Here is a 23,766-nt window from a genome sequence, read left to right as displayed (position 1 = left end):
CCCACCACTGGGCACATTCCAGTGGGCTACAGAGTAGAGAAGCAGATCCAGGACAATGGAGGCAGACTTTCTTACCCACTGGGCATGACAAATTACTGGAACAAATAGGAGCTACTTGCAGAAGTGAATTTTTTAAGACTGCAGAGAACCATTGCATTCACTCTCCTAAATGAAGTTGCTTGTTGCCTCCTACATACTGGAGAAAATGGAGACTTTCTTCTAACGCAGCAAATATTCTGCAGTGGCAGCACAGGAAATGGAAGGGTTTCTTATGAGCAAAATAAACCCCTTGAGTATAGTTTTGGTGGAAACACTGTGCAGTTTTCTGCTCAGCATCACCTTTTCTAGGGCCATATACGACACTGCTCACCATCTTGCTGGTACAGGGCTGCAAAGTCTATGGAATTCTGTTGCACTTGGAGAGGTGAGGCAGGGTTTCCCTTCCCCGGCGTGGCAGGCTGCAATGCCAGCATCTCAAGTGCCAAGACAGCTGATGGGTTTTGGAGACAAAGCTCTATAATCACTCCAGCAGAAACAATAGATTATGTTCAAGACAGACATTTAAAACCCCTGAGTCAAAATGAGAGAAGGGAAAATATGTATACAAGATTCAAACAACGCAGAAATCAGGCAGATTTAAAAGCAATGCCTGACATGTAAAAATCAACACCAATTTCTCTCACTAGGTTAATAAGAAAATTATTATCATTATTTATGTACTATTACAATTTCTAACTTTCAAGGAAGGTGAAGCTACATATATATATGATCTCAAAAACTAATACCTTGAAAACATGGGCTTGTTTAAGCATTGTTGTGTGAAGATTTCTGCACCACAACAAAGTCCTGCACTGCCTAGAGCTCAGTATCCCAAACAATTTGCACAGCCATTCTCAACTACGCAATTATTTGCAGTACTTAGCAGTAACCTGCTGACCTCGGTAGAGAGAATAGCAATAAATACCACAATCCACCAGCTTTGGGAAGACATACCCCATATTTATACACATTCATTTCAGGCTTGTGCTCATGAAGAGCTGCTCCAGCTTGTGGAGAGGAGGAAACAGTAGAGAATCTGGCTGAGCAAGGTCCCTTTCCTGGGTCCCCCAAAGGCGCCAAACCTGCACTAACCGTGCGGGGTTGCTCTGTAGCATGTTGACATACACCCCGATGAGCACATGTTCATCAGCCAGCCTGTCTGCAACATCGAGGCTGTACTGTAACCTGAAACGGGGGCGGGGAGAGGGTGTGATGCACACAGACACAGAGATAAACAGAGAGCAGGAGCAAGTGAGACTGTGAAATGGGAATCTAGGAATTAATACTTCAGCCTTCTTAGAAAAAACATCAAAACAACACACCACGTGCAGAAATTACTCTGTTATTTTTTTAATTTACATGTTTAGTATTTAGTGATTTAGGATGGTAGCATCCCACTTGATGACAGAGCCAGCCTCAGAAATCAGTGAGATGCCAGATCAGGCCAGGGACTGAAGCTCTGGAGCTATACGGTACCATTTATTACAAAATACAGCAAATTGTGAGGTCAGCATTATTTGTTTTACTGTACTATATATTGCATACAAACATGAATATAGGTATGTAACATACATGACTGACACACTGAATTCACAAGCTGGATTTGCTTGGAAGGGTCTGATCAAGACTTTATGTATCCAGGTGTACATAAATATATTTAAACATGCCCAACTTAGCTCACTGGGTTAATTGATTATCACAATTTTCTCAGGAAAGATGTATATAGAATACATTAAAAGTAGGAGGAATAGAGGAAAAGGTTTTGGTTTAGCTGTATTAGCGCAAGTTAAGAACATACTCTCTCTTTAACTTACCCTTTGCCTTTCAAGAAAGCTGGAGCAGCCCTAGCCAGCTGTTTGCTCTGCTCTACTTCAGTATTCTTGGAAGGAGAGCTAGTTAATAAGACAGGAAAACTAAGAAGAGGGTAAACAGTGATGTCTGAAATTCATTATAGAACAGAGTTTGGAGAAGCTTGTTCGAGTGTCCTGGACTGAATAAAAATAACAATGGAAGCTTTAAAGAAATTCTAGAAAACTTCAGGAAATGCAAAATCAAGAATTATGAGTTTTCCCTCCTGTTCTCCAAAAGCAAACTATTAAAGCCTCCACTACAGAAATGACAAACAAAATGTGTTTCTCTCACAAATGGAGAGATGAAGGCTTGTGTATTTTCCAGATGGAGTCCGAGATAAACGCGATCTCAAATGCTGCTTTCAAGCTGGGGAAGTTTCACCATAACAGCTAAATTGCTTTTCCCCACATTAACTGTAAGATGGTTTCAATTATCTATGGAAAGGCATTTTTTAGATGCAGTGATGGGATACAGCAGTTTAATTTTCAGAAGTACTGTTCTTCTGTTGATTTAAAATAATATATAGTTCACCAAACACACTTTTTCCCCTAATTACAGTATTTAATGGATTGTAGTAGCTGCATCTTTCCCAACACTTAAATATCTATGTTAACAAGCTACCACTGCCTAAAAATGGGAAACATTGAAAATGTTGTTTTTCATGCTGCAGCATTTTTCGGTTTAAGAAACAACAAAGCAAAGCAAAATTATATTTTACTTCCTTCTTTTTAAAAATAATTCACCTTTTTTTTGGTTTGGCACCTCTGGGTGTGTGAGCATGTGTACACCTGTGCATCCAAGGCTGTATGGGTCTGTTTGTGTGTGTGTAGGCAGATGATGTTGCGCAAATGTGGTGCATGATAAATCTTCAAAACCTTTAATATTAGGACAAAGAAGGAATTCAGTGAGACGAGATGTATGTAATTCCCCTCCTTTTGGGAGGGGGGCGAGGTTGGCAGCAGGGCTCTCGAGAGGATGGGACCAAAGGTTGTCCTAAGAGCTCAAGCTCTTATTTGTAAGATAGCTGAATGAAATGCTGTACTGCACAGGAAGAAAAGCTGCTTCTTTCACATTTCTCTGTCCATCTGCATGCTACGTATGTGTACTGCACTTCCACTGGGGCAATATCCATACAGATAAATGTGCTTCGTGCCATCTAGAAGGATGCATTTTCCACACGTTTTCTTCCCAGTTACAGAAGGAAAATGCATTCAAGGGGTACAGGGAGTGCTATTTCAGCCAAAAATGTGCCTTTCAGTTCTAAAAGTACAGATAAATATGTTGCCACAGTGGGAGACCAGAGACCCCAGGGCAGGTTTTGTGCCTTGCTTTCTAACAGTGAGGTGTGATGCCCCCTCCACCAACCACAAGTTCACCTCTCCTGTGTTCCAGAAGCCACAGTTAGTGTGGAGAGACAGGCAAGCAAGCATTACTCACTGAGCAACTGCTACCATGTCTATCCAGGTCCCTTTCCTTTTTAGTTGATTCAGCAAACTTTAATCTTCCAACTTCTTCTCACAAGTTATGTTTTCTCAGTTTTTCTGGACTTTCCCTCTGGACTCCAGATACGCTGGTTAGCATATCTACCCCTGTGCTGTCGTCCTAAACTGGATGCAAACCTCAGGCAGATGTCTCCTCCTCTGGGGAATGAGTTTCCAGATGATGTTCCAGGGTCAAAGGCAATCTAACAGTTGTATTGCTAACTTCAATTAGTTTGTGGTTCACTGCAACTCCTAGGTCCTCTGTTAAAATAGTTCTATCCATCCAATTATGCTCCCATCTTTTATTTGACTATTTGCTTTCTTGCTACAGCACTTTTCACTTATAAATACTGAATTTCCTGTAATTGATTTCAGATCATTTGGACATCAATTACTACCATTGCTACTGAGCTAATTTTTTTATTTAGAAACTGCTCTCCAAGCACTTCTTTCCATAACCATTTCAACCTTTGTACCACCTGCAAATTGGATATATTCACTCTATTGCTTCCATTAAGTCACTACAAGAAATAGTGCATAGTGTCTGATTTAGGATAGCTTTCAAGAATCCCAGCAGATGTCCTTCTCCTAAAGAGACAGCAAACTTCTGAAAATGTCATTATTCATTTTCAATGTTGCTCTTTTACCAATTTCCCTATGTCCTTATTTTCTTTGGGTACTTCTGTGTCATCTGGGACTATGTCTAAAGTCCTTCTAAGATCAACTTGTATTGTATCTGTTGCTTCTTTTTTTACCCGCTGGACCAGTTACCTGTCAATGAAATAAATTAGTTCAGTTGATATAATTTGTTCTTGACAAATCTATGGTGGTTATTTCTTGTTTATTATCCTCCAAACCTTACTGACTCTTTTATAATTTCAGTATCTTTGGACATCAAGGTTAGGCTGTCTCCTTTATAATCCCTTTCACCTTTGTCCCTGATTCCGCCTTCAACCCTTCTTCATTTGGAAGAGCTGATATCTGTCCTTCTTGCTCTTCCCTATCTTCCTACATCCTCCACATATTCCCCAAAATACAGTTAAAACTTCAGAGATCATGCTGGCCACAGTGAGTTTCCAAATGGAACAGACATTTTAAAGATATATTCTTGCTAAAATGGAACATCTTGTAAGATGCCAAATAATGCTTTCCCATCCAAATTTAGAAACAAACCTTCCAACCATGAGCAGGTGTCTATAAAGATGTAGACCTAACAATACTGCTGTAAATGTTATGCCCTCATTAGTGTCTACCTGGCTACTAAACAATTAAATACATAAATCTTTCCTTTAGCCAGGTAGAATACTGCTGATTAAATAAGGACTCTCATCTTGTTCTGAAAACAACATGCAAAGACAACATGCAGTTGAAGTCTACCACGCTCCTTTGAGACAGAAACATGGAGAACAGCAGCAACCAGTATGTTTTGCTCCAAGTTAGTCGTTGTCTAGAAATTTGGCCTAATCTCTTGTTATGCCCGGGTAGAATATCCAATTCCTTTAACTTCATGTGGAGTTCAAAAAAGGCACCAGCCATTCTGACTCAGCATTAAATAAGACTCAATTCCTCCTTGGCTATGGGTATCTGATATCCTAGTGAATTCCTTCTATCTATCACACAATTGCCAAGCCATTTCAAGTTCACCAGAATGTGCTGCATCACACCATTTATTCCAATTTATTACTCCTTTAGAAGAACTAAATGCATTAGCTGTGGACGGGGGGCGCTGAGGAAAATGAGAGAAAAAATATTCTGTTTCATCTTATCCTACCTAAGCTCAACAATTCAATAGCTTAAAGAAAACATTTATTAAGAAAGAGAGGAGATTGTACCCATTACTATGGCAGCTATATACTTTAAATCAGCATGACAGACTGCAGCTGGGGAACAGAAGTATCCAAATAAAGAAGAAAACATTAATTCAGGGTATAGAGTTATTTCTCTCGACTGGACAAAGGTTTCTATAATGCTCAGTTTGCTTGTTTTGATGTAACATATCCAAGTCATTGGGTTTGCAAGGGCATTACCTACTCTGCACTAATATTCCCTTGTTCTGCTGCCCTCTAGGCCATCGGAAATTGCAAAAACAAATGAGAAAAAACCCTCTGAATATTAGCTACAGCAAAAGAATTACAGTCCTTGTGGTTTTAATCACGTTAGCTGTCAACACAGCAAATGACCATCATTTGGTATTTGGGAGAAGATCACAGACCTTTTTTGTTTTTTCTTTTCTAACACGAGTGCTTTAAAGCTGTTCTTGAGCCATACACAGCATATTGTTGATACCAATTTCCACACTGTATACATTTAGAAGAAAGGTGCTTGTAATTGCTAAGCCAGCCTCCTCATTAAAGCTCTCTTATGGACTTGCTGGCTCAAACTAAGCAAACAAGCACAGAAATTTTAAGTGGACTTTGATTCTAAAGCAGTTTGAAGAAACTAAAAAGCATCGTTGGGAAAGCCTGAACCCAACTTCCTTTGAGCTTTCGAGTAATTGTGTACCCACCCAAAATCTGTGCTTCAGATGCAATTAAAGTGTAAATAGTATACAAAGTTCCATCTCCTTTCAGCTGTTCTGTGCAATTTGTCACTGTATTAACCAATTATCAAAGATCTTTCCTCTAACAAGATTGTCTATCTTCCCAGTTAATTTCCAGCTTTCACCCATGAATCCAGAAATAAAGATGGTAGTGTGCTGAACTTAGGAGATGCTATCCATTTCCAGCAGCAGAATGAGCTGGTGTGCTGAATTTAGCATTTGCTGCTACAGGGAGAAACCGGTTAGAATGGCTATGTTCTTCTGTGAACACAAGTAGCTGAAATAAATACCACGGGAATGCTATGAATGACATTTTCTGCCAATTCTCCTTTGAATAAACATTCAAATTACATAAAAACTTCACTTAAAGCTATCTGAAACCTCTGGACTAGACTGCAACACAAATTAAAGCAACCATAAGTTATCTTCAGTGAAAACACAGCCAGCAGAGCTTTTAGTGTTGATTACATCCAGCTAGAAATTTTACTCGGAGTTCGTACTTTTCTTATTATGAAGAATGGAATATTTAATACAAAATCAGCACAATTGCAAACAGAGCCATCAAAGTCTGTTTCTCTGATGTACAAGGGGATGAGCTTCCACTAATAAGGCCTGATTTTCCCAGGGCAATAGTAACAGTAAAACTTAAAAGAATGAATGAAGATACTGTTATTAGTCTAACCCAGATTGAATATCTTGGCATTTAGCAGAAAAGTACCTTGATATCTATAATTCTTATTGAATTATAGTGAATGCTCATGGATTAATAAGAAAACAAAAAAAAAAAAGGAAAGGATATTACACTCCACATAAAAAAAAGATGGGGAAACTGTTCTTATGCAATTGCGTATTTCTTTTTTGCAGAATGAAATAGGATCTTCCTTTAGGTCACTGAGATGTGAGGGAATGCTGGAAAAAGGGTGCAGCAACGAGAGGCATGGATCCAAATCCAGTGCTCACTATGTAAATGGGAAGTTTTCATTAGCTTCAGTAGGACTTAGATCTGCCTTTCCTGTGGTCATTTTGAAAAGCAAAGCTGAGGGGTCTGGGGAGGGTTATTGGCAAGCAGCACTAACGGCAGAACAGCAACCACCCACAGCGAGAGCTGTGGCAGAGGAGGCTGGCTGTGAGACCTGGAGTCATTTCCAGGCTTTTGTGCAAGCCTCTTTCGTTCCTTGGTCAAGAACACAACAGGCAACTCATACATCGATGATGGAACCATAAAGGTGTAGTTTTCCCAGTTTTCAAAAGCAATGTTTCCAACTTCCATTAGACACATGAATATTAATCCTACGTGAAGGGGTAAAATGAAAGACTTGTGCTGCGCAGAAGCAAGAGAAGTTGGCAAAGCCCACAGCCAGCAGGAAGTCTATTCAAAAGACTAATTAGAGCCACAGAAACCCTCTAGCCCATAAGAGCCTTCCTTAAAGAATATTTTGAGTAGTTTAGCAGAATTGCTAATGATTTAGTGCATGAGCTACAGAACTACTGCAATTAGTAGGTTAGTGCTCTCATACTGACCGTGAATTGTTGTGAAGCTGATTTACATACTGCTTTATAAGAGAATGCTCATCAGCCACAGGACTGGCTGCATTTATACCCCCAAGTAACCTGAGTGATTCAAACAATGAAAGCTTGTTAATACCTCAAAGAGAATACACAGAGTGTTCAGAGAGGGTTCGTAACAATAAATCCCATTTATTTAGAAAGAATACTGACTTGGCTGTTTGTAGGGCGCTTTTTCTTTCCAATAAAAAGATGCAAATTAAATTTGTAAAAGGTGAAAATAAAAATACTGAGAATAAGCTGTCAAACTCCTAAAATCCTGCTACATCAATGAAACAAAAGTTACAAAACTTCTAAGATACAATCAATGTAATTACCTTACATATCAGGATACTGTTAACTCTAAAAGAGCCAGAACGACTGCTGCACCATGGAAGCTTTAAACTGTACAGCGATGTCACACTATCCACTTATAAGGAAGTATGGGTACCTATGCTTGAGGGGGGTGGTACTATCACCTGCCCTCAGGGGATTCTCATCAAGGAATGTTTCCTAGGAAAAAAAAGGAATTCTAACAGCTGAGGAAGCATGTATGTTTAACTCTGATAGTTAAAGACAGTCAGTTACTAAAGAAGACAAAAGTAAAATAATCAGGTATGTTTTACATGCAAACAAAGACAAGCAGCACAGGTGACAGTGCTGTGAGTGTTACTGCAGGTCCCTGGCCTAAGGAGCAAAGTACACTTCTGTTGTTCGACCACAGGGACCTCTTGGGAATAAACAGAAGCATGAGCAACACTCCTAAAGAGTGCTGCTCTTAATGACCTCTCCTGGAGAGGCTACAAATACATTACCCTGCCTTGCACATAAACCCCCATATATTCCAACAACAGAAATGAATCTGCATTTGCAGTGTCTCTGTTTAGGCAGCAAATCTGACCTTGGGGGCTGCTTTGGGACCGGCTTTTGAAGAGCATCTCAGTCACACCCACTTGAGATTACTCTAGAGTCACACTCAACACTGAGAATTTACAGTTTTACAGCTCGTGGTAACAAAATTCATAAATCAAAGAAGTAGTAAACCATCTTTACTCTGACTTTGCAGTGTACACTGCAGGTTTGGTTTCAGTTTTGGTATTAAAATATGTAGCTGTGCAGAGATTGTGTTTAGTCATTTGGGAACGCTGAAGCACTGACACACACAGCAGGAATCAAGCAATGAAGTACACCCAAGGAAGACACATTGCTCATCTTCCCTAAGACAGCAGGAAGTTATTTTCCTGCCACCTTCTTATCTATGTACATTTGTAGGCTTACATATATTGGGTCAGCCAGCCAGCAAATGCTACACACATATTTTGGTGGGATGAGCCAAAATACTGACTCAAAATGTACACAGTCAGCTACAAGCATCTCCTCTGTGGGATTAATGTTTCTGATGAGACTTCCCTGGCTTGTTTACTGAAGGGTCAGTCACCATATTCCTTCTCCCTTGTAGCCTCTAATGAAAATCAGAATGGTTTAACAGGGGAAAGGATGTTTTGCTTTATCTTGCAAGTATGAAGACACTTTCTCTTTGTTCATCCGTATTTTGCGGTATGACGCAGGCATTCCCAGCAGGCAGTGGCACATCCCAGTTCCTATTCCCACAGTGTTCCCCACTATTACACTAAATTACAAAATGGCTTCTTCACCAGCCACTGTCCCTATGGGAGGGTGCCTGGGTTGCACATGAGCACATTTTAGTGGGTCAGAATGGTTCAAATGAGAGCTCAAATTCAGTGCTCTGCTGTGGGGAGCTTGGGGTGCCTTAACTCCAGCTCTCTGTTCAGATGTCTGGGTATCAGCCCAAATTAACCAAGGTATTTCTCTGCTCATGTCTCTTCATTTTACTTTGTGAGAGGGTTTGGTTTCTTTTACCCCTGTGAGGGAACTGAAAATCGAAACTTCCACCACTATCATATAATTGTTTGATATAAATAAGGATAAGAACTCACCTTCTGTTTGCAAAGGGACTTCCTGAGGGAACAGAATGGGAGAAGAGTGTGTCGTTCATGCTGGTTACAGGTCGCGGGGGCCTGAAACGCAAAATATCCAGCTGCATTAGTTTTGCACCAAAAACCTCATCATCAGCAAGAGTATTTGTGCAGAACAGAATGAGCTTGTTTTAAGTAACATTGCAACTGGCATCTTCTGCTAGCACTAGTTCCAAATCACAGATGCTGTGGTTTTAAGAAGTTGATAAAAATACATTGATACTTAGGCCTGGAGGGAAATAATGCCTTTGTGTGTTCTGAGGTGAGTTTTAAGGAACCTGCTTGACTTTTTTCCCTGCTTTGGCAGAACTGCCACTATGCCATTGCTCCTTTCCAGAGGCAACAGTCCAGGAGGTAGTCCCTGCTTTCAACCAGCCTGGATGAGCACTGGCAGTCAGTTCTCTGTGGCAGCATGGAGGTCTGCAGGGGGGAACTGCCAATAAATGACACATCTTTACATGAAGCTATCCCCTGGTGCTAAGCTCCGTGCTACCACATCCACATAGTGACCACAGTGTACCCCAGACAATACATGCAGAACTAAACTTTGACAGCAAAGCTTTTTAGCTGGTATATCAAACCCCCAAATCAAAATTTAGAGTAAGTACTTCGTTCAAGGGAATCCATTAGTAATGATGATTTTATTATTACATTCTTTATTTCCTGATTTTACAAAAAATGAAACAAGAAGGATTTTTCCTCTACTTTCTTTTACTCTCTACTCTTAAAAATAATCTCTGTATAATTTTATCCTTCTGTATCCATTAAGGAGAAATTTCCCCTTCTTAGCAGACTTCCTATGCAACATTGGGCAAAAGATCCATCTACTCAGGAACAACTAAAAGGTATGTTATTAAAATCACAGGGCTTTCAATCACATATGAGCAGAATCTGAAGCCACATATAATTCTGACCTCAAATTGGTTAGTATTCCCTTCAGGCTCTCTGGAAGACCCATCTTGCATTTTGAATTCTGCATATGTGCAAATCAAAATATAGTAGCCATCTGCAAAATATTCACTGGGCTCCAACTGTGCAAGACAACTGGTCAACCAAAGCATTTGCAAGAAAGCCAGTTCTGCATAGAAGTGAACGATGACTTATATTTTGTCCTCTGACTTGTTATAAAACAGGCAAATCTATGGTATTTGAAAAATCCAAATGAATTTCTCAGCATGATAATGCCACGCTGATTTTGGGAAGTTTAAAACTGTGAACAGAAAGAGGTAGGATGTGGAGTGTTATTTATTTATATGAAAATATAGTTTTAACCTAACCCTGCATCTGCAGAACCACATGAAAACCTCCAGTTCTGATCAGTCATGAATTTGAGAAGCAGTCCTTTGTCTTCCATGTACTTCTAGAGAAGTGTTTGATGTTATTCTTTTTGGTAACACTGAGATTATCACAATTTTTCCAAGCTTTTCCTCCAACAAGTGTACTAAAGAAGAAAAATACTCACCAAGTATCTCTTTTGCAGGCAGAATAAAATGGAAAAGAGATAATTAATTAAATTGTCAGTTTAATATGTATATGATCTAAGTAATACATTGGACCTACTCCATTCTTATGACCCTGACTCTGCAAAAAGCATGAGAGCCTCTATGCATAAAGGGTCATGAATCTGTTCACATAAGCAAAGTCACTCTTGTGTACAAACGTCTTTAAACTCCAAGGCTTTGCTAAGGTTTCGTGATCAGCATTAGTTTGTCAATTCTTATAAAGAAGAAAATAGTATTAAACTAAACTGGAGCTCTCCCACGGCAAGTTTCTTAAAGGCTCATTCCACTGTCACAGTCCTCAGGTTCCACTTGAACATCAAATGGATGTTCAAACACACAGAATTGTGTGATGTAATAAGACAAGCACAATAGACTTTATTGTAAAGCAAAGGAAAACTCAGCTATTGACTATAAATTATATCTTTCTGAGATTATTTTTAAACTCCTGAAAGTGAGTGATTAAGCTTTCTGATAAAAGTGAGCTATTGATACTGAATTAACTGTCCTCAAGGAGACAGAAAACACTTACTGCTATTGAAACAAGCTGTGTAATAAAGGCATACTATGGCACAACAAATATCCACAGTAATAAACCAAATTAAATAGGAGGAATTTTCCAAAGTGCTCCAGGCTGCTCTAACCTGTTTACACTGATGTCAAAAATAATGCTCCCATAGGCTTAAGATGGAAATGAAGTCAGGCCAATGCAGAATGGATTTGAAAAATACCTCCATGATGCACTGGCCATGCCATTTGTCATCTCTGCAGTCTAGACTTCCTTTCACGTTGCTATTCTTACGTACAGAGAGGAAAAATGACCCTTCCACCAGTGGGGGGAGTTTCTACCATCAGGTTTATGACATCTCGATAACTACCCCTCTAGATGAAGTCTTAGATGTATTTCTTGCTTAATTCAAAATTTTGTGTGGCACCAGTAAAACAAACAACCCATGCAGTCTTTCTGTCTGGTGCCAGTCAAAGGTGGAAGAATAATCAAAAGGAAAGTCTCTATAGTAATGCAGGGAGAACTTGTCCCCATTTAAGATAGAAGCTAAGAAAAGGATACTGTTTTGTTGCCAAAATTCTTCCAGCTAATGCACATATAAACCCCTTTTTGCCTGGATTCCTGCCCAGAGCTGTTTCTCACAACTTCCCTTATGTTTAAAAATAAGAATTGCATCAGTGAGAAGATATTCTTGATGAGGTTCTGTAGCATACCTCTCCCCTCAGTTAATTTGTGTGAATTATGCTGCAGATCATGATACCTCCACAACTTACAGGTTTTTCACTCATGCATCATTATAGCCAACATATTGCCAAGTTATATTACCATCAATCTATGAATAAAGAGAAACTGTCATAAAACAGAATAGATGGTGGTTTGTTCTCACTTCCCATCACTCTAAATTGTCTGTATATTTAGGAATAAGGAAAGGTGTTAATTTCACAGCAAAGATTTGGATCAGTGCCTACTTAATTATGGAACCTTCCCCTTGCCTTGCCTAAATGCATTTAATCCATTCACAGTAGCCCATTTTCCCTATCTTTTATATTCTGACATATCCCCAGGCCTTCAAGATCCCCCAGCCAACAGGGAACAGAGGCTTCTCTTTTAGTTTCAAGCTCTCTGTCTCTCTCCATTTCCCTCAAGGATGGCCAAAATCTGCCCTGTGAAATTATCCCTGACTTGCCAGCAGGGCCAGGCACAGCAGTGAGGGAGCTCAGCAGATCCAACTCCGGATCATTTCTTCAAAAGAACAACATCCTCCCAGCACTCTTCCATAAAGAGGTGCAGGTGTTTTACTGACAATTGAGAGTGACAGGGATTTGGCACTATGTATCTGTCAGAGGCACCTTGTCTCTGAAGAACAAAGCACTCTCTTACACCTTGAAGAAGTTCTGCTATAACCACATAAGGAAGACCATCAGCATGATTTATCCTTAAAATGTCAGGCAGGTTCGGTGAACTGTCCAGGTGTTGCACAGCCCACAATGGCTGGTGTGCACTCGCCCTTAGAGATGCTACATACAAATATTCAGGATGGACAAAGGGAAATAGGTATAATAATTACAGACTATAACAGTTCCAGGAGCCAGTAACACAGATATGCAGCATGTAAATGCAATTCTAATAGCTGCTGCCTGAAATACTTCAGTCAGGAGCCCTGAGAACATGTTTAAGAAAGATATTTTCTTAAGAAATACACCAGAGTAAGAGAAATACTCTAAAGACAGTATTTTTGGAATATTTTTTTCCAAGTATAAAGGTACAAATTTCTTTGTACCTTTCTTCCAACCTATGTCTTGATTTTTCCTTAATTTTATGGGGAATTCAATGGGTTTTTCCCTTTTTTTTATTAAGGACCCAAGAAGCAAAGGTAAGTCAAGTTGATAAATGAGAAAATCTGAGTGTCTGCCACTGTGGGTAGTGGACATGTTTTAGAAATAGAAACTTTCAAAGTGGTACTTTCCCCTGCACAAATACATTTTCTTTCTGCTTTGGGTTTCTTGACTCCTGCAGAAAAAAAGTAGTGACATGCTGCTATACCAAAAAATAATCTTGCTTTCTCAACATACCAAAACATATGGATAACAGACTCTTTTCAAGTGACTTGGCAGTTCAAGACACACTTTTTATGCAGACTCATACAATTCTTCAGGGTTGGGTGAAGCCACAGCTTCACTAAAGTCAGTGAGAACTCTGACACCCATTTTGACAAAATTTTCTCTGGTGCCTTGTGTCAAGACATACCTGTGATACACTGAAGTTTAGAGTCTCTAGACGACAGAACTGATGTTCTCAGCATCAATACATCCCAAAGTGCTGAAATTCCATGAAATTGCATGGACATCTCTTGAGGAGAATGGGGACACTCCAGTGTTGTGTCCCAGTATTTGACTGTATGTATATATCCCATTGATTTTTCAAGTGAAGTCACATCAGAAGAGCACTATTACACTAAATACCCCTGCCAGCAAATTTGCACTTGTGATGCATTGAGCTGGACAAGCCACACCTGCCTCCTGCTGTGTTCAGAGCCATAGTATCTACACTTGGTGCAAGCAACTCCTACAACAAAGCTTATTTTGTCTACAGCACACAGATACTTACACAATATGAGCCAGGTTTAGAGGTTTTTCAGGCTGGTCAGGGAACATTGGGTGCAAAGGTTCACGGCTGGAAGCACAGCTTAAGGACTTGCTAAGTGCATTAGTTAGCTTCTTAGCAGGTGATTTCTGGGAGGAACAAGGAAGGTAGAGGTAATCTGGACAAGTAAGGTGCATACTGTTTCTGCTATAGGAAGCACAAAACAACAGGAAGCTCTAACAGCTCATGTACCTATGGACTGACATCCCCCTTGCCCCCCTCCCATGCAGAGAGTCTGGTAAGGTAGAAAGTGCTGGTTTGGGGAAAGACTACTCTTATCTTCAGCAACCTTTAGAGCAGGCTGGGGGGTGTATCTGTAGGGACAGTTGCCAGGGCTTTTTTGCAATGCTGCACTCGAGCAGTGTTGAACGAAGAAACAGTTTGTGTCACCTGGACTGGTGCTGGCTTGTACCTCACCAGCTTGGGAGTGCAAGGAGGACAGATCAGAGTATGCCTGTCCCTACAGATACACTGAATTTCCCTCCTAGACGTGGGCCAGGCACTAGGCTGCTATGTTCTTTCCCTGGCTAGTATTTCCCTCCTCACCTCCAGTGTTTAGCTGTACACCTGTACTGTTTAGCTGCTATTACAAAGCTTCTCTTGCACCTCCTCTGGCCACTGACAACAATGGGAAATCTGGGACACAGAATTGTGCCAATTGTGCCATTGTGGCAACAGGGTATCAAAAGAGGCTGACGTACTGTCACTGCCACCAAAAGATGGGGAGGGTCCGTGCAAGAAGCATGATTTTCACCAGGGAGTTAAAAAAAAAAAAAAAATCAATTAGTATTGTCTGCATTGTTTGGAGACTATGCAGTTGAGGAGTAAACTTCCCTTCTAAGGAAGGGCTCTGAGATCTTTCAGATCTGTGTGAGGGACTCTCAGGAATTCAACTCAGCTCTCTGTGATTCGGCTTCTCTGCCAGTAAAAGAGGGTTAGTGATCCTTGCACTGTCTCCTCTCCCCAAAACCCAGCTCTACAGGCTGAAATTTAGAAGTCCTTCTGGAACCTGACAGAAAGGGTTTTGTATTTGTGCATACACATCCTGCATCAACTTATGATTGTCAAGTCCATAATGAAATATTTCTATTAGAGAAATCCAACCTAAATATGTAAAGTTCAAGCTCTTTCTCTTTCATTATAAATACAATTTCTCTCTGAATCGAGAACAGTTGATTTTCACTGCACCTATGAACACTTCCAATCTGCATGTGGAGCTCAATACTGATGCATTATGGAGAATGCAAACTAGGTTTGAACAAATGCTAATGAATGCTACAGAAAGGCAACTTCAAACTTGAAGCAAAACATTTGTTTCTGGCAAGGAAACATTTGAAAGCACTAGGCATGTGGTCACATTTTTGTCTTCTGTTGAGCAGAAATCTTAAGTTTTCCAATTACTTCCTACCTATAATTACAGCTCCCTGGCTACAGCAAAAAATGGATTTTATAGCAAAAATTGCTGTTAAGAATGGAGTTTGAGCTACATAGTGGGCACTTTCCTATTCAGATACTAAACTCCAACCATTTGTGCCTATGCAACAAGCAGCAATTAGGACCCACAAAAACAATTACAGACCCAGGTCTGCTGGGATACAGTGCAGAGCTGTATGACTGGCATACAGAGCAAACAATGTCAAATTTAACCCTTGCCTGTTCCATCAACAGAAAACCAGACATTTTAAAAGTATTAAACTTTGGAACTTTGTTAAAAAATAAACACGAAGTACTGTTCAAATGGGAGCTTTTGCTGTATGCGTAACTTTTTTTTTTTTTTTTAAACAATATACTTTTGAAAGTTTTGGGATTAATTAGGTTTTCTGCTGATCTCTGCATTTGAACCCTGAAGGGTTATTATGATGTTCTGTAACCAAGGGGTTCTACTGGGGCTTTGCTCCAGTCCATGGAGAGCTAAGTCCCCAGGTCTCATGCCCTTCAGAGAAGGTCAAGGTTCCAGCAGCTGTTGATACTTCTGTTTCAGCTTAGAAAAAACACTGCATTATTTCGATTAACGACAAAAAGACAGAAGTGAGGTTTTCTCTATAGTAAACACTGCTGTGGATCTGTGACCACGCTCAAATCTACAGTGCCAGGATCATCGCAAATGCTACGCATATGCTGCAGCCACTCAACTGAAAATATTGATGAATGAGCATTAAGTATTCATCATTTCATTTACGTGTAGCCAAACAGAGCAAGCCAATGAGGATTTTACCGTGAGTCCTGTGGGAACGGGAGAAGCTGCCATGAGCCTGGTGCCCTGCTGCCAGCCCCTCCTGCGCTGCCCTCACCGCGGCACGCACCGTCACAGGCGCCCCAGATCCTCACCCTGAAAAAGCCATTCCCACCTCCATGCTCTCCTGATGGCTCCCAGGGCCAGAGCCTCCCAGACAGGGTCACTAATCCAAAGTGCCAGCCTGGCTCCTGCTCCCCTGAGCCAGACAGCTGCCCAGAGCTGTGGCTGGGGGCTTCTCCGACGGCTGGAGGGCAAAGCAGTCTGCAGCGAGGCAGGAGCCTTCCCTTACCCATGACGTGTACTCTTTCATTTGGTGCTGGTTGCTGTGGGAACCGCTGGCATGGCCCCTCCAGAAGCAGTCCTGACAGAGCTGGTAATTGTGACACTGCTGGCAGCGGTAACGAAACCCCATCATGCTCTCGCTGTGGCAGTAGGAACACTCGACGGGGTGGAAGACTGTGCGGGAGAAAGAAATGGTGAGCCATAAACCAAAACAAAGAAACACTTAGCAAAATTTTATGGACAAAGCCCCGAACTGAAGAGTGTTCCCTTATTTGTCTAAAGCAATCTGCGGCATTGGATGCTGCTGACAGCTCTGACCCATGAAAATACAGCAATCTGTGCTGAGCTATGAGCAACACTTCCTACACTGGGCACCAAAACCTTCTTCACTTCTGAGCTGGTATCTGTACCTCCTGCTCACAGCAGCAAAAAACATGTTCAGTGTCTAACAGAATACATGACAGAGTCCAGAGAACAGCCATGAAGATGAGGGCTCTCCTATGAAGACAGGCTGAGAGAGTTGTTAAGCCTGGAGAAGAGAAAGCTCCAGAGAGTCCTTAGAGCAGCCCTCCAGTACCTGAAGGGGCTACAAGAGAGCTGGAGAGGGACTTTTGACAAGGGCATGTAGTGACAGGACAAGGGGGAACGGCTTTAAATTGAAAGAGAGTAGGTTTAGGTTAGATATTAGGAAGAAATTAATATTCACCCGCTGTGGATACCCTGTGATACACTGTGAGTGAGGGTGGTGAAGCACTAGAACAGGTTGGCCAGAGAAGTTGTGGATGACCCATCTCTGGAAGTGTTCAAGACCAGGTTGGATGGGGATTTGAGCAACCTGGTCTAGTGGAAGGTGTCCCTGCCAGGGGGTTGGACCTGAATGATCTTTAAGGTCCCTTTCAACCCAAACTATTCTATGACAGAGGAAATTTGTATGTGGGAAAATCCACTGCTGCTGCACTACTGGGAGAAGCTGAATGTTTCATTATGCTTTATGGAGCTGAAGTGAGGCACCTTGGAGGAAAAGTCAAACTCAGCTGTATGGCTATGGAAAGGATGCAAGTGTACTTAGACATACTATTGTTTTTTAATTACTGCCGTCTCATCTGTACAAGTGGTGTCATTTAGGTACCTACATGCGGAGTTGAACACTCGGCTTTGGATGCCCAGATTTGGAAAGGTGGCCATTGGAGGGACCTGTGTGGTCCAGTTCTCTGTTCAGAAGCAGAAACTGACAAGGATGCAAGTCACTCACAAGAGGACTCTAAAGTACCAACTGAGATATTCTGAAGCACTTTCCGGGCAATAGTACTATGTCTGTTCCTCTTTCCTTGGTACAGCATGTACCCAATTTACCACAGGGTACTGAACATCCCCTTGTTCCCAGGCACCTTCTGCCTTTCTGTCATAAGGTTCAGTCTGGGAGAATTTGGATCAGTGCTGAATATGTCAGGGGTTTAATTCCTTGCCAGAATTTTGCAGCAGGAAGGGTTACTGCTCTAGGCTAGGAAACACTGTGAAGTTGGGAAGGGATAGGGATGGATGACAAGAGCTTGAGGAAGGTGGGATAGATAGGTTGCTCTGTAGCCAAAAAGGACTTGGGAATATCATCTTACCCACCTTGGTGCCTTTCAGTGGAAGAGAGATTTGTTTAGTACAAGAACACATACAGCTTTTCCTTCTTTTCCTTTTATCACCAAAAATGGGTGCACACCATCCACATGGAACTTCCTCTTCAGAGGATATGGTCTGGCAGTGTAGACTTAGGAGGACATCCTTCCTAAGGACCTTTTGGCTGGTGTTTTGCACTGCACTGGACATCTCCTGCCAAGAATACTGCATGAACGGAAGCTGCCAAGCTGTTCCCTCTCTGCTGCCAAATGTCACAGCTCATAAAAGTTGTGGTCTTGATAGTTTACCAAATGTAAGTGTGTCAATGGATGAAGTCCTATTGCTCTTTGCTTATCCAGAGCACAGGAGGAGACATGATCAGGTTAACCTCCTGAACAGAGCAAAACTTAACCCATGTTCCTGGCTGAATGACCAACAGACTTCTCCAAATATTTTACCAGTCACTGTAAAAATAGCGCATGGAGTCAATGAACCTAGAACAGTAGCTTTTACAAAACCATCTACAGAGTGTGAAAATCATCACACCAAAATTTATTCTTGTAACTGTGTTTTGGCAGCGTGTCTTTACTTACCATTTTCAACATTTGCCAGTCGATGCAGAAGTGGTAACCACACTAGACACTGTGGCGGGGGATCAGACATGAGGGTATCCAAGAAAGTGTTTAATGTGACCTTTTTCTGCTCAAGCAAGCAAACAAACATGCACAAAAAACCAGTAATTAGACATCTCAAAGTTATTTTAGCTTGTGTCTACAGAAACGCTTGGGAATAAGTTTCAAACACTGTTTTTCTGTAGGCCTGATTTACTAAAAAGAACAAGTGATACTAGCAGAGCTTTTCCAGACTATTTTTAGTTGGTACAATGATACAACTGATGACTAGCAGTCACTCTCACAAGGCTGGATTGGAGACACTTAGCTCCCACTCACTTCCAGACTCTCTTCTAGAGTCACTGCCTGAAGATGCTTTGTGGTTAAGGAGGGTATTCAACTCTGCACGTTCTCGTCTGTTTTGAGTATTGTGTGACAAGTACAAGTGCATGTAGGGTATCACTGTGTATGACCAATTTTCAAATGAAAAATCACTGCTGATGGTACTCCAAAAAAAGAAAATGAAGGAAAATACTGGAAAAGGAGTACAAATCCAAAAGAAATACAGGGTAAGGAGAGACCAGCACAGGCCATTTGTTACTGTAATTTAAGAAACTATGCTTGTCTGAGGAGAAATGGCAACTAGTTATGGGTGAGCTGTGATTGTGGGATGTCATGTTTGCATATACTCAGGGACTGCAACTGTTCCTAAACTCTTCATGCCTTTAAGCACTCAGAGATCTATGCCCCTTTAAATTTCAAAGAGATTTAAACTCTAAGATATCCCTGTTGATTTAAAAAATGCAATCTAGGGCCTTAAATTTCTAATGTGTCTGGAAAAAATAATCGCAAATCTTAGTTCATTTTTTTTTTTCAGTCAGCAACTGAGCCTTCCTTAAATAAAATTTAAGATGCAAAAATACCGAGCCCTGCTGAGAATATATGCAGATATATTTTATAGACATACATATTTAAGTAGTATACTCATATCCAAAGGGATGGCTAAATTTTCATATCTGATTGCATAAGCTGCTGCTTTAACTTGCTAAAGAACTGTGGTTACCCCATGAGGAAGCTAAGCAGCAGTTATGCAGTGACATGTATCATCTCTGTGTGTTGTGGAATTCTTCTAAGAGCTGAGATTTCCAGATGGAGTATCTGTGCTCCATTTATACACAATTACCACCAGATGTAAATAAAAGCGTTACTTCTGTTATACGCTGAGTGATCAATGGAAAACATCTCACACTGCAACAATCTCAGGGATGAAAATACTGCAAGGTATTTGGAAATATATAGAGATGTTTGTCCCTAGGAGAAAATACCTCAGGCTACTGTGAAAATGGACTTGATTCTTTAATGAACAGAATAGCCAGAATATGAGCTCTAAATCTCACTGGAATGCTACCTTTCCCCACAATAACTGCAGTGTCCAGTCAAACACTACCATCTGCTTGTTGTATGAATTATCTTCCCAGCCACGGAGAGTGGAGAACCATTTCCCAAACAGGCATCCTATGCTATAAGCATCAGCTCACAGAAAAGGATCTTTCTTTCAGAGATGTGGATTTCTTTTTCTGCTGTGGATGCTTGGCATGTCTTTGCTGACCAATGCTGCCAGCAAACGTCTGTGTTGTCTGCAGCAGAACTGAAAGCACAGAGGGGAAAAATGCGGAAGGAAGCCCAGGAAAAGAAGGGACTTCCAGTGCCCCATACTGCAGAGTTGAGTAGCCTTAGATGTTCCCTCTGCTTTTGAGGGGATACACAGAGCCAGCCTAACAAGCAAACAGATGAAGAGACAAGAATAACTCTTCCACAATGCAGTGGACTTTTGAATGCAGCTATAACTTTAAAACCTGATTGGCACCAAATAAGGCAACTTAGCTTCAGTGACAGCTTTATGGCCAAACTGCTCTGGTGATCACTGATTTTGTGGATTAGAGAAAAAAGCAGTGTCCCTTAAAAGGACACTGTCAGAGCAATTTCCATACATTTTCCTCCTGCAATTTTCTTTCAGCTGCTGGGAAAGTTGAAACTGAAAGCTGTTTTCTAAATATACACTACACACAGATGGAGTCTAGGTTTGTGGAATAACACTTAGACAAGTGCTAAGAAAATGAAGTTAGTGTCTATCTTTTTAGCTTGGGATAATTTTTTTTTTAAGTGGTTTTTACAATAATAATAATACTGTTTAATACAAATAGAGTGTAACATCACATCAATCCTACTTATGGGGTAAAGTGGTGATGATAAACTCCTTTTTGAGCCACAGATTTGTATTCTGAAACATTAAGTCACTTGCTCTGGCACTTCTGTCCCCTAAATTTGCTGATGAGGAAACACTGTTGTTTCTACTTTGAATAGCCCTTCAATCTAGCAGTGGTTCACAGGCAGAGGAAAACACATGGTTTGATCAAGTAAACTAATACAATGGGGAATAATAAAACATTCCTGTAATAGGAAAAATCCTTTCAGATGTAAACTGAAATGGATTTGACACCATAAGCAGATCATTCCCAGAATTTTTTCTTTCCCTGAAATCAAAGAATGTCCATATATCAGGGGGTTGAAAGGCTTCTGGTAAGCACAAGTGATCCATAGTGAGAACAACAAGCAAGAATGCCAAACTTATTCCAAGGTATCAACTTCTGATAATGCTACGTGAGAGAGTGAAAGAATGACTTGATTGTGACTGAGAGTGTAAATACCATTTATCATGGTGTCATAAAGATCTGGTTTTTTGAATCTCATTTCAAAACTCTGGTTCATCCCTAGTGAGGATGTAATGAGAACTACATAAAAGTCAATTTAAGTGAAATATTAGACTAGATTTACAAAGTACTTGGCTACCTCCAGATGCAAAACAGCAGCTTTGTAAACCTGCTGTGTACCTACATCAGTCAGACACTTAACTCTTGTTAGCTCTAAGTGGAGCTTGTAAACAAAACCATCTAATGCCTCCTTGAAGATGTTGTTTCTAAAGGTACCTTAATGCATCTGGTCCACTCAGCTAGATGCAATCTCAAAACAAGTGCCATTTCTGATGGCTATGGAGATAAAAAATCAGGCCTGAATTACATTTTTTCAGGAAAAGAAATTCCTTTTTTCATTTATAACAGCATGTTCAACATGCAAAGCTTGAATGCCCTGTTGTCATGCAAGAGTACTCTTCCATTATTTTAACACAAAACTACCAGAAGTCACTTCACCATGTCAATTCTTCAACATCATAAGAAGTGCTGTTTTAAGTCTCCCTCTGTGAAATAAGACTATTTTCACATATGCAGACATTAAAATTTAAAATTAATTGGGAGATGATTCAATGAATTCCAACATGCCTTTTGGTTGACTGGAGTGCCTATTGATTAGTAATGAAACAGAGAGTACAAAAAATGAGACTCTATTTTGCATGAAAATGACACTATTCCTGCTCCATTGAACTTACTTGTTCAACAGTATTCAGTTAGCAAATGAAAGGATAAGGAGAAGGAAAATACAACTTTATTTCTAATGTTGTGCCAGTTTCAGCATATTCTCCTACTATATATTTATGGAATTATACAGTGTGATGTGTGGCAACAGCCAGATGGAGAAGTGGATGACCAGCCCCAATAGTGTATTAGCTGAAGCCAATGTACTGCACTCAGTGTACCTATGGAGTCTGCTGAGCTGTGGAAAAATCTTGCATTTTCTTCAGGATAAATCCATTGCTTTCCTGACCCTATCTCACTGGTATTATTGGTAAGAGACTAGGGATTTTCTAATACATACTGATTCCCATTTATAAAAAAGTTTTAAGGTGATTTTCTTATCACCCCTAAACTTGTGTGCTATCAGTGGGGAAACCTGAAGTTTGATTTCTTTCTGGTGGAACTTGAGCTTTGTATGGAGAAGGTAGTCTTGTGTATGCCTACACCAACACCAACTAAGTGGAATGGAGGACTGCATGTCTTGGGATACACATATATATAAAATACCTAAAGGTATATATATAACACATGCTTAAATTAGGAGGTTCCCTAATTTAGGAACGTGTAAGTCAAGATCCTGCTCTGAATCACTTTTTGACTAAGCCTCTCTCTTCATGGTTATATGGGGAACCTACAGAGACCAGTTTCCTGTTGAAGGCACCAAAGCTACACACCAGGAATCAGTGGAGTGGACCTTCCCCTCATCCAGCCCTGTGTTTCCTGGGCAAATATGCACATATGTGTAAGACAGGAAGAGTCTTGGCCTGCTCAGAGGGGTGATTGAGATCCTGCATCTGTTCATTTACCTGCTGTGAGAAACAGGATTTTGCTGACTGCTCAGTGTAACCAAACGAAGGCCCCTCGAAGACAGCGGTGGGCAGCTTGAGAACCTCGCGCAGAAACATGTCATACCTGCCATAAACCATCACACCACTGGAGTCAGAAATCATGGAGAAAATATCTGAGGGGGGAAAAGACAAGGAAAGAACACAGCAGCTTCAGTGTGAGCTACAGATTTGCTCTGAGTTCAGTATCATCTGATTTGAAAGACAAGTACTAAACATGTTCGGCTTATGGAAACTTCCATTATTACTGCATTTTTAATTCTGACCTCTTTCAATAGAAAAGAAGAATAATGATTTGCTGATTTTAATATTAATATTCCTGTTTTTTTTTTTTCTTTGTATGTGGTCATTTTTAAGCAAAGTCTGATGCATGGCATGAGGCAGTAATTTAATCAGATAAGAACGCTCTGATTTGACAAGATATGCTACATCAGCTTTTTGCCTACTGCCAGCTTACCATGTCAAATCAAAATCTTAACAATGGGTTCATTAAGTCAGTTATTATTGTCTTGGACACACAAAGCACTGAAGGTCTTGAAAATGCATTACTTTTCACTCTTCTTCATTTTTTTATGTATAAAAATATCACACTTTTATTATTGCAGAGATGTC

The 23,766-nt window shown here is 40.6% G+C and overlaps 1 protein-coding gene across 14 annotated transcripts in view; it reads right to left on the bottom strand.

The window, feature by feature from the left end:
• Positions 1–23,766, bottom strand: part of DTNA (dystrobrevin alpha) — a 222,905-nt gene that overhangs the window by 35,468 nt on the left and 163,671 nt on the right. For 6 of the 14 annotated variants that reach the window (XM_082297532.1, XM_082297529.1, XM_082297536.1 and 3 more), the window contains 8 exons: positions 23,116–23,270; positions 18,822–18,927; positions 16,628–16,794; positions 14,067–14,191; positions 9,414–9,494; positions 7,432–7,521; positions 1,854–1,931; positions 1,132–1,224 (listed from right to left, as the gene is read on the bottom strand). In XM_082297532.1, the coding sequence (XP_082153658.1) occupies positions 1,132–1,224; positions 1,854–1,931; positions 7,432–7,521; positions 9,414–9,494; positions 14,067–14,191; positions 16,628–16,794; positions 18,822–18,927; positions 23,116–23,270 (895 nt within the window). The other 8 variants (XM_082297533.1, XM_082297540.1, XM_082297541.1 and 5 more) reach the window with 7 other exon arrangements.

Source organism: Coloeus monedula, assembly GCF_965178545.1.
Source record: "Coloeus monedula genome assembly, chromosome: 1".
NCBI classification, from domain to species: Eukaryota; Metazoa; Chordata; class Aves; order Passeriformes; family Corvidae; genus Coloeus; species Coloeus monedula.
This window is presented reverse-complemented; position numbering and strand designations above follow the sequence as displayed.